General features: G+C 44.4%; 1 protein-coding gene across 1 annotated transcript; it reads left to right on the forward strand.

Annotated features, from left to right (window-relative positions):
- The first annotated feature begins 1,122 nt into the window (after positions 1-1,122).
- SPRR4 (small proline rich protein 4) lies at positions 1,123-1,496 on the forward strand. Its single transcript, XM_053590586.1, is given in 2 exon segments — positions 1,123-1,210; positions 1,213-1,496. Coding segments are annotated over 2 exon segments (372 nt in total).
- Positions 1,497-12,177: the final 10,681 nt, after the last annotated feature.

Genomic DNA, 12,177 nt, shown 5'->3' on the forward strand with positions numbered 1-12,177 from the left:
TTAGAAGATGAAGAATGCTGCCTGCAAAGAAAGTTGGCAACATCAGCACTGAGAAGGCCTCAGAGCCCTTCCAGACCAGATCAGCATCCTCCAAATAAGGGCGCAGAAGTGCAGAGAAGGCCAACTGCCCAGGTGCACACAGGTCGGCGAGGGGCAGGTTTAGACCTGGAACCACACCTGGGCCTTCCTGACCAGTGCTCGCTCCTTCAAACCAGGCTGCTGCTTGGGTCCTTTGCCTCTCAGCTCTTCACCGGAGTGCTGGGACCACTCTCTCATAGCTACATTCATAACTTGCCTTAGCAGCCCACAGGATGGAATCAGGGTAGAGCAGGGACTGGAAGGTAGCCTTCTGCATTCCTGGTATGCCCTTTCTCTAGCCCCACTGCTCACACCACAGCACGTCTCTCTGAGACAGAGAATGCCCCTTGCCTCTCCCTCAGGCGCCTGCATCACTGTCCAAGGTAGCCAGTTGATGTTGCCCAGACCTGTCCACTGAGATTGCATGCGTCAACCTTGTAAAATACCTAAGCTACTTTTTTTCTTTTTTTTTTTTTGTAGAGACAGAGTCTCACTTTATGGCCCTCAGTAGAGTGCCATGGCATCACACAGCTCACAGCAACCTCCAACTCCTGGGCTTAAGTGATTCTCTTGCCTCAGCCTCCCAAGTAGCTGGGACTACAGGCGCCCACCACAACGCCCGGCTATTTTTTGGTTGCAGTTCAGCTGGGGCCGGGTTTGAACCCGCCACCCTTGGTATATGGGGCCGGCACCTTACCAACTGAGCCACAGGCGCCGCCCTAAGCTACATTTTTACCCTCAAGTCAGCATTGCAACTTATTTCTTGGTAAAACCAAGAAGTAAATTACATATTGAGGTAAGTCAAGAGGCCACAGGAGGATGAAGGATGATAGGAAATCAGAATAGCATAGAAGAATGAAGATAGAGACAGAGAGAAAGACAACAGTGCATGTGTGAATCAATCTACTAATCAGTCTGAGGCTGCTAATCAGATCACATAGCATGTCCTTAACTGACTCTTCCAGGAGTCAGAAGAGAGGCTGGTGGGGAGCGCTGGTCATGGCGTCCCTGTGCATTTCCTTCAGGCTCACTCGAACCAGAGCAATGTCTTCCCAGCAGCAGCAGCAGCAGCAGCAGCAGCACTGCCTGCCCCAGAAGGCCCAGCAGCAGCAGATGAAGCAGCCCCGCCAGCCACTGCTGTCAAATGCCAAAAAACGTGCACACCTCAAACCAAGGACCTGTGTGCACCCCAGGCCAAGGAGCAGTTTCCCCCCAAGGGCACAGTTACTCCAGTCGAGCAGAAGTGTCCCTCAGCTCAGCAAGCCAAGAGTAGTCAGAAGCAAAGATGGACTGGAGATGGCCGCCTGCAGGCCATCCAGACCACCAGCTGGATGTGGCCCCCTCTTCACCCTGCTCCTGCTTCCCCCGGCCCCAGGATCTGCCTCCATCTCCCACTTCCTCCTGCTCAGGGTGCATGAAACCTTGTAAGGACTTCTTCCTATTAAGCCCCCTGTCTTGCATACCACCTTGGCTCCAAGGCTGCTTTCTATGACCCACCCTGACCCCTCCCAGGTGGGAAGGAGAATGACCTTGTCCTCTGCACTCTCCAGCGTGGTCCAAAGCAAGGGAAAGATCTAACTTCTCCTGGGGCTCTACCCTGATGAGTGAGGACACCAGAAGCCAATGTGCAGCTTCTGTGTGATCCCCTTTCCCAAGGACCCCACTTTGGATGTCTCTCCTATTTTCTCCACTAATGTGTGTTTCATGCAATACATAAATATCTGTTTCCTGGCTGATCATCCCTGCCCATTCTCGGCAACATTCTGTGACCCACTCATTGGCTCAGAGGGACTTTTCTGGTGGGTGAGTGTGCAGGTGTACCTGGAAGGGAGCTCAGGGCCTCACTTTACGGACACAGCCTCTCCCTGACAGAGGGGACAGGCGGATCCCAACACATCTTAGGGAAAGGCACCTAAATGATCTGAGTGCTATAAAACACTTCAACAAACATGTGCAAGTGACTTCTGCATGTATTCATTTATTCCTCCTTTATTTATTCATCAACTCACACTCATTCACTTACTTACCTACTCACTCATTTGGGGGAGAGGAACCTGCAGTCTTAAGGCAAAATGTGACCTTCTGGGTCAGTGTATTTCAACCGTTTTTATCTCACAGCACACTTGAAACTATAGTTAAACTTCTGCAGCACACTTAAATTTTGTTGATCAAAAAAAGAGTAAAGAAAAGAATATACATACTGTACTTTGAACTTCTTTAAAAATAATTTAATTAATAATCTTGAAAAAATTTCACGACACACCTAAGATCCTCTCTTGGCACACCAGTGTGCCCTGGGACATTTGTTAAAAATCTCTGTACTTAAGTGTAGTCAAAATTGCAGCCTTTTGACTGAATTCAAATTTTACAAACAAACCCTTTCTTTCTTTTTTTTTTTTTTTTAAGGCATAATCTTACTTCACCCCTTGGTACAGTGCCGTGGCATCATAGCTCACAGTATCCTGACTACCTGGGACTACAGGCACCACCACAATGCCCAGCTATTTGTTTGTTTTTAGAGGTGGGATCTCACTCTGGCTCAGTCTGGTCTCACACCCGTGAGTTCAGGCAACCTACCTGCCTCGACTTCCCAGACTGCTGGGATTACAGGCATAGAACAAATTCTTTTAATAAAAGGGGTGCAGCAGATAAAGGTGAAGCTTTTCTTGCTTCCTTTGCTGGGAGGAAGAATCTTGAAATCAGAGGGCCATAAGCTCCCCAGGAGCCTTATTTTTATAGCTGGATGTCTCCTTCTTAACCCCAGTGTGAGCCTGGCTGAATCTATCAGGAAGCAGCAGCAAACCTCTCAGAGATAGAGAGTGAATCCTTCAAGAACAGCCTGGGTGATATCTTTCATATGAAAGCCATAACTTAGTTTCATAGTAGGGCTGAGTACATTGGATACTTTTTCTTCCATTCTTGAGATACTTTACCTAGAAGAATATGTTCCAGCTCCATCCATGTAAACATGAAAGAGGGAAAGTCTCTGTCTTTCTTTAAGGCTGCATAATATTCCACACTGTACATATACCACAATTTATTTATCCATTTGTGGATCAATGGGCACTTGGGCTTTTTCCATGACTTAGCAATTATGAATTGGGCTGCAATAAACATTCTAGTACAAATATCTTTGTTATAATGTGATTTTTGGTCTTCTTAGTAGAGGAATTATAGGATTGAATGGCCGATCTATTTTTAGATCTCTAAGTGTTCTCCAAAGATCTTTCCGAAAGGAATGTATTAATTTGCATTCCCAAGAGCAGTATAGAAGTGTTCCCTTTTCTCCACATCCACACCAACATCTCTGGTCTTGGGATTTTGTGATTTGGGCTAATCTTACTGGAGTTAGATGGTATCTCAAGGTAGTTTTGATTTGCATTTCTCTGACGATTAAAGATGATGAGCATTTTCCATATGTCTGTAGGCCTTGTGCCTGTCTTCTTCAGAGAAGTTTCTCTTCAAGTCCCTTGAGAGGGAGGGGAGGGAGGGGGGAGGATGGACGGAGGGAGGGTGATTGGTGGGATTACACCTGTGGTGCATCTTACAAGGGTACATGTGAAACTTAGTAAAAGTAGAATATAAATATCTTAACACAATAACTAAGAAAATGCCAGGAAGGCTATGTTAACCAGTGTGATGAAAATGTGTCAAACTGTTTATAAAACCAGTGTATGGTGCCCATGATCACATTAATGTACACAGCTATGATTTAATAATAAAAAAAAAGAAAGAAAGAACAGCCTGGGTGAGAAGGAGCATATAAATAAAGCTAGATTTTTTCCTCTTGAGCTTTATTCTTCTCTTGGGATTTACTCCCTGAATTCTAGTGCTATCACTGGTGATGTCAATAATAAATTGCTTCCTCATCTGCCACACTGACTTGAACCAGCTGTATTTTTGCTTAAAATCACCATCTGCAGCTGATATTTCCAAATCATAATTGTTTAAAACTTAGTGGGTATTGACATTAAGCAGGAAAGCCAAAATATTGTAAAAAATAATTAAAATTCAAAGATGCTTATTAACCCTAAGAATTCTTTGACAGCCTTTTTGTGCCCCAGTTCTTGTATCCTCCCCTCTGTCAAGTAGAAAAGCCAGTCCACTTTAGCAGTCCCCTTCCTGGCTGCCATCCATCCAAGTCCTGGCAAGTTCCTTGGTCACACTGTTTTTGAATGTCATTTCCGTATCTCCTAGGAAAACCCTGGCAAGTCTCCCCACAGAATTTTGAGTTCCAAGGCTGACACATTTGCACAGCTAATTGGCCAGACAGGGCAATTAAAACAATAAATGTTTCTGCAGTGGCCACTGTCTGAGGCTGTTAACTCAGTGGGGAGGGAAGACACCCAGGCCTCCCACATCAGTGGGCAAGAACAAAGTCCCAGCTGTCTGTATATCCCAGATGAATATATAATGACCTATTCCCCCTAAAAAAAAAAAAAATGCTTTTATGCAACTACACCGTACAGAAGTCCACAAAACAACATTGACTTATATCAAAATTTCATCCATATATGCCCTGAGAGGGGGTGGTGGGTTCATTCCTGTTTCCCTTCACGTAAAGTAAGACCGTGTCAGCACACAAAAGGACCTTGTGTCTCACTTGGTTCAACTTCCTAATGGACTAAAGAGAAAACATAAGAGCTGCCTCATAATTCCTAGACATTAAAATGTAACAACTCACAGCCTATTTCCAAATTTCCCTACGAGATCCAGAACATGCCACACTCTGAAAACACTAGATAATTCACTTTACTCCAAATATGCCACTCAATGTTCACATCTCTGTATTTTTATTCATGCCATTCCTTCTGTCAAGAATATTAGTTGTTTCATTTTTCTGTCTAGGAGCCCTCTCAGTTTTAAAAGTTTGGTTCACATATTTCATTGAACCTAACAACACTCTAGAAAGAACTAGTACCACCCATAAGCTCTCACACACTTTGTACAAATTTTTATTATTAATATAATTATTATAATTATTTGGTTAAGTATAAAATTACTTTTGCATTGTTATTAACTTTTATGAATTTAATTTCCCTATTAAATTATAAGCCATTGTAGCACAGGGATCTCGCTGATCTCACTATCCCAGAAGGCACAATGATTAGCTTTTCAAAAGCACAAAAGACAGGACCTCTGCTTCTGGGTAGTCTAGGACACCTGGTAGTGAGCCAGCAGACCAAATTTATAATGTATCTGCACACATCTGGGGACCCTACAATTCCAGAGAGCCTCAGGGAGCCAAGCCAAAAAACATTTGTCCCAGGACAGTTTGTGAATTCTGGGCATAAGCAAAAAAATAAAACCTTGAGCTTCCCACTATGGAAGGCCCCTGCTGGGGACAGAGAAATCAGGAAAGTTTATGGACTCTTTGAGGGGCTTCAAGCAAATGGGTTAGGGTACATGCATTTGGGACATGGACAAAGCCCAAAAAACGAGAAAATGAATAAACAAATAAATGGAGACTGGATTCCATGGACAATTTCAGACTATGGTGACCAGAAAATCTAAAAATAAATGGCAGCTTTTTTTTAAAAGTGGCAGCTTTTAAAAACCAGTGGTGATTTTTAAAAGTAAAGACTAATCTTGAATTAGACAGATGAGCAGGGGAAGCGGGGGGAGTGGGAGGGGGAGTGAAGGGCAGGATAACCACTTCTTTAAGTTTTTATTACACAGATGAACAGTGCAGGATGGGCAGTGAAGGGCAGAATAACCACTCCTTGCGGGGGTAGTGAAGGGCCAGGACACCAGTTCTTGGGGGGGGGAGGGGTGGGCAGTGAAGGGCAGAACACCACTTCTTTGTGGGGGTGCTGTGAAGGGCAGGATAACCGCTTCTTTGGTGGGGGCTGTGAAGGCCAGGATAACCACTTCTTTAGGGGGGCAGTGAAGGGCAAGAAAACCACTTATTTGGGGGGGTACAGTGAAGGGCCAGGATAACCACTTCTTTGGGGGGCAGTGAAGGGCAGGATAACCACTTCTTTGGGAGGCAGTGAAGGGCCAGGATAACCACTTCTTTGGGGGGCAGTGAAGGGGAAGACTAACCACTTCTTTAGGGGGGCAATGAAGGGCAGGATATCCACTTATTTGGGCGGGTGCAGTGAAGGGCCAGGATAACCACTTCTTTGGGGGGCAGTGAAGGGTAGGATAACCACTTCTTTGGGGTGCAGTGAAGGGCAGGATAACCACTTCTTTAGGGGGGCAGTGAAGGGCAGGATAACCACTTCTTTAGGGGGGCAATGAAGGGCAGGATAACCACTTCTTGGGGGGGGGCTGTGAAGGGCAGGATAACCACTTCTTTGGGGGGGCTGTGAAGGGCAGAATAACCACTTCTTTGGGGGGGCTGTGAAGGGCAGGATAACCACTTCTTGAGGGGGCAGTGAAGGGCAGAATAACCACTTCTTTGGGGGGGCTGTGAAGAGCAGGATAACCACTTCTTGGGGGGGGCTGTGAAGGGCAGGATAACCATTTCTTTGGGGGAGCTGTGAAAAGCCAGATAACCATTTCTTTGGGGGGCAGTGAAGGGCAGGACAATCACCTCTTTGGGGGGGCAGTGAAGGGCAGGATAACCACTTCTTTGAGGGGGGGGCAGTAAAGGGCAGGATAACCACTTCTTTGGGGGGGCTGTGAAGGGCAGGATAACCACTTCTTTGGGGGGGCTGTGAAGGGCAGGATAACCACATCTTTGGGGGGGCTGTGAAAAGCCAGATAACCACTTATTTGGGGGGCAGTGAAGGGCAGGAAAACCACTTCTTTGGGGGGGGTAGTGAAGAGCAGGATAACCATTTCTTTGGGGGGGCTGTGAAGAGGAAGGATAACCACTTCTTTGGGGGGCAGTGAAGGGCAGGAAAACCACTTCTTTTGGGAGGGTAGTGAAGGGCAGGATAACCACTTCTTTGGGGGGGCTGTGAAGGGGAAGGATAACCACTTCTTGGGGTGGCAGTGAAGGGCAAGGATAACCACTTCTTTAGGGGGGCAGTGAAGGGCAAGGATAACCACTTCTTTTGAGGGGGGCAGTGAAGGGCCTGGAAACCACTTCTTTGGGGGGGGTGAAGGCCAGGATAACCACTTCTTTGGGGGGCAGTGAAGGGCAGGAATATCACTTCTTTAGGGGGGCAGTGAAGGGGAAGGATAACCACTTCTTTGGGGGGCAGGGAAGGGGAAGGATAACCACTTCTTTGGGGGGAAGTGAAGGGCAGGATAACCACTTCTTTGGGGTGCAGTGAAGGCCAGGATAACCACTTCTTTGGGGGGGCTGTGAGGACAGGATAACCACTTTTTTGGGGGGGCAGTGAAGGGCAGGATAACCACTTCTTTGGGGGGCAGTGAAGGCCAGGATAACCACTTCTTTGGGGGGGCTGTGAAGGACAGGATAACCACTTTTTTGGGGGGGGCAGTGAAGTGCAGGATAACCACTTCTTTGGGGGCAGTGAAGGGCAGGATAACCACTTCTTTGGAGGGGCTGTGAAGGGCCAGGATAACCACTTTTTGGGGGGGCTGTGAAGGGCAGGATAACCACTTCTTTGGAGGGGCTGTGAAGGGTAGGATAACCACTTTTTTGGGGGGGCTGTGAAGGGCAGGATAACCACTTCTTGGGGGGGGCAGTGAAGGGCAGGATAACCACTTCTTTGGGGGGCAGTGAAGGGCAGGATAACCACTTCTTTGGAGGGGCTGTGAAGGGCAGGATAACCACTTCTTTAGGGGGGCAGTGAAGGGGAAGGATAAGCACTTCTTGGGCGGCAGTGAAGGGCCAGTATAACCACTTCTTTTGAGGGGGGCAGTGAAGGGCCAGGATAACCACTTCTTTTGACGGGGACAGTGAAGTGCAGGATAACCACTTCTTTGGTGGGTGGCAGTGATGGGCAGGATTACCACTTCTTTTGGTTTTTATTTCACAGATGAGCAGGGGAAGGAAAGGCAGTGAAGGGGCAGTGTGACCACTTCTTTAGGTAAAGGGCAGGATGACCACTTCTTTAGGTTTTGACTTCTTTTCTGTGAAGCTCCTATAAGCGTGAAAATATTAACATCAACCTAATCATACACACCTTCATATTGATCTGAAATTTTAAAAAATTTAAATTCACTCTCATTATATAATTTTAAAATGTACTTTTTCTTTATCCCCATTAAAATGAAGTAAATATAAGAGATTTTATTTAATTTTAAAAAGGTATATATCAAGTCTATGCCACGTATGTGCATGTGCCATTTAGGAGGTGGTCACAGTGTGACGTGTGCAACTACAACACTGCTTAGAAACTACACCTGAGGCCCTGTGCTTGTCTCTTGCTGGTCACACTCCCAACACCCAGAACTGTTATTACCTGACCTTAGTAACAATTTTCTTGATGTCTTGTGTAGTTTTACTACCTATTAGTCTATCTCTAAACAAAATAGCTTAGTTTTGCCTGCTCTTGCACTTTATGTAAATTAAACCCATTATGGTTCCAAAAAAAAGAGGTTATGCCTTTTCTTCTGTTGATCTTTTTGTTGGTTAAATTTGCAGGTCCCAACCATTGAAATTAAAACAATAGAGGAAAGTTTCCACACCTCAACAGCAGAGAACTATATTTCATTATTACTTTGGAACATTAACAGTCATAATTAGGCCCTGCCAGAAGCTCCCTGGACATATGAAGTACAGGCCTTCGACCTACCAGAAGTCTACACACCATGCTCATGTTGAGAAGGTGACACAAGATCAGATCCTGGCTCCAAGCTGCTGACCCCAGGACCAGCTCTGCCAAGCCAGCTTGAGCCTGTTCTCTGATGATTCTCTGGCCAGGAGGGTGAGGTTGAAGGGGGCATGGAATTACATAGCCTTCCTTGGCTGGGACTCAATTGCTTCCCAAGGATCCTGATATCCTCAGGCCAAACACCCAGATCCATCAGCATCTAGCTTGTCAACACCAATACCTGCCTGGACAACTTAGCACCCACCTGCACCACCTTCCACCTGAAGGAGAGCATAGCATGGGACTATCCTGCTGTGATCAGGCCCTGGAGGTTGAAGATATTCTGTGGAGCAGTAAAGTGCAACCATGGTTTTATCTGGGGACTTTAAAAAAATTAACTGATCAAGTAAAACTCTGGGATGGAGGCAAGATATGGATATTTTTTAAAGATACCAGATGGCATCAATTGCAATCAAGGCTAAAAAAAAAAAAAAGCCACTTGAAGGGGGAGCAAGTTGGGGAAAGAGACCTCAGCCTCCTTGGTCCAAACCTTCTACTGGATGCGTCTTTCTGACTCCTCAGAGCACCAGAGCGAGCCACACATGAGCAACCAGTAGACTTCTGCTATCTGGTTGTTGGAGACATTTTGAACTCTCCTGCTAGAGAGTGGGTGCTGATTGGGACAACTGGTTTGGAACTCTTGAACTGGAAAAATCATCCAAGGACCCTCTAAGGTGGTACCCTGGTTCTGTTGTAGTGGGAAGGCTTGATTTTCCTCTTCAAGTTGTTGCCTACGGGGAAGGGGGGAAGATGTCTTAGTTGCTTGTATTTCTCCACAGCTGAGACTTCAACCCAGAGTCACACTGATTCACTAGGATTGGAGAGAGATCAGCTGAATGCAAGACAGAACCACCTAGCCAATCAGGTCTCCAGAATCTCAAACTGTAGTAATGTACGGGTCCTTTGCAAAGCTGTAGAGGAAAAGTTGCAGTCATCAAACCCAGCTCTTTGGTAAAGGGCTAGTCAACCACAACCCAGAAGCCTCCAATCCAATTTCACCTCACCTGTTCATCTAGCCAAATGGTGAAAAACAATCACGGGGCAGAATGAGCAGAAAACCTCTGGCAACATGAATAATCAGCACAGATCAACCCCTCCACCACCACCCCCAAGGAATAACAAACCAGCCACACCAGAGAATCGCATTCATTAAACAGATGGTCAAGATGTCAGAAATCGAATTTAGAATTTGGATGGCAAATAAGAGTAACAGAATGGAAGTAAAGTTGGAATTAGAAATTCAAGGAATGATTCAAAAATTGTCTCAAGAATTCAATGAATTCAAAGACGAAATCAACAAAGATTTTGACACATTGAGACAAGAACTTGTGCAGTCTTCCAAGATATAAGAAATACAGAAGAATCCCTCAGTAACAGAATGGAGCAGGAAGAAGAAAGGATATCTGACATCAAAGACAAAAGCTTTTGAAATCTCTCAAACACACAAAGAGGAAGAGAAGTGGAGAGCAAAAACAGATCATTCTCTCAGAGAGCTCTGGGATAATTCCAAGAAAACTAATATTCACCTTATAGGAATCTCTGAACGTGATGAGGTTGCTTCAAAAGGTACAGATGCTTTACTCCAAGAGATAATCGAGGAGAACTTCCCAAACATCTCAAGAGATGCTGAAATTCGCATAGCAGACAGTTTCAGAACCCCAGCATGACTCAACCCAAATAAGCACCTCCCAGGCATATTATAATTAACTTCACCAAAGTTAATATGAAGGAGAAAATACTGCAAGCAGCCAGACATAAGAAAACCATAATCTACAAGGGGAAGAATATTAGAATGACTGCACATCTCTCTGCTGAAACTTTTCAAGCTAGAAGAGAATGGTCATCCACCTTCAATCTCCTAACAAAATAATTTTCAACCCAGGATCCTGTATCCAGCTAAACTGAGTTTCATCTATGATGGAGAAATTAAATACTTCAATAATATTCACATGCTAAAGAAATTTGCCATGGGCGGCGCCTGTGGCTCAAGGAGTAGTGCGCCGGTCCCATATGCCGGAGGTGGTGGGTTCAAACCCAGCCCCGGCCAAAAAAAAAAAAAAGAAAAAAAAAAAGAAATTTGCCATAACTAAACCAGCTCTCCAGGATATTCTCAGACTTATCCTCCATAACGAACAGCACAATCCTCCACCACCAAAGTAAACTCACTCAGAAACTTTTGATCAAATTCCAACTTCCACAATGGTGAAAGGATTAAAAATGTTCACTGGACTTTCGAAAAAATCGCTACCCAAAATACTATCTGGCTTATCAATACTCTCAATTAATATGAATGGTTTAAATTGCCCTCTAAAGAGGCACAAGTTGGCTGACTGGATACAAAAACTCAGGCCAGACATCTGCTGCAAACAATAATCTCATCTTACCTTAAGAGATAAATATAGACTCAGGGTGAAGGCATAGTCATCTATAATTCAGGCAAATGGCAATCAGAAAAAAGCAGGTGTTCCAATTTTATTCACAGATAAAATAGGCTTTAAACAAACAAAAGTAAGAAAAGATAAGAATGGTCACTTCATATTTCTTAAGGGAACACTCACCATGATGAGATTTCAATTATTAATATTTATGCACCCAACCAGAATACGCCTCAATTTATAAGAGACTCTAACTGACAGGAGCAACTCGATTTCCTCCAGCACTACAATACTGGAGATTTTAACACCCCTTTGGCTGTGTTGGATAGATCCTCCAGTAAGAAACTAAGCAAAGATATTTTAAACGTAATGTTCACCATTCAACAATTGGATTTAACAGACATATACAGAACATTTCATCCTAACAAAACTGAATAAACATTCTTCTCATTAGCACATGGAACATCCTCCAAAATTGATCACATCTTAGGTCACAAGGCTAACCTCAGTAAATTTTAAAAAATAGAAATTATTCCTTGTATCTTCTCAGACCATCATGGAATAAAAATTGAACTCTGTTACAACAGTAATCTGCAAACTCACACACACAAAGACATGGAAACTAAATAATCTTATGCTAAATGATAGCTGGGTCATAGATGAGACTAGAAAGAAATTACCAAATTTTTAGAGCAAAACGATAATGAAGACACAAACTACCAGAACCTCTGGGATACTGCAAAGGCAGTCCCAAGAGGGAAATTTATAGCACTGTGAGCCTTCTTCAAGAGAACAGAAAGAGAGGAAATCAACAACTTAATAGGACAGCTCAAGAAACTGGAAAAGGAAGAACATTCCAACCCCAAACCCAGCAGAAGAAAAGAAATAATCAAAATTAGAGCAGATTTAAATGAAATTGAAAATAAAAGAATTATACAACAGATCAATGAATCAAAAAGTTGTTTTTTTTTTTTTGAAAAGGTCAATGA

Source organism: Nycticebus coucang, chromosome 5, assembly GCF_027406575.1.
Source record: "Nycticebus coucang isolate mNycCou1 chromosome 5, mNycCou1.pri, whole genome shotgun sequence".
In the NCBI taxonomy this organism is placed as follows: Eukaryota; Metazoa; Chordata; class Mammalia; order Primates; family Lorisidae; genus Nycticebus; species Nycticebus coucang.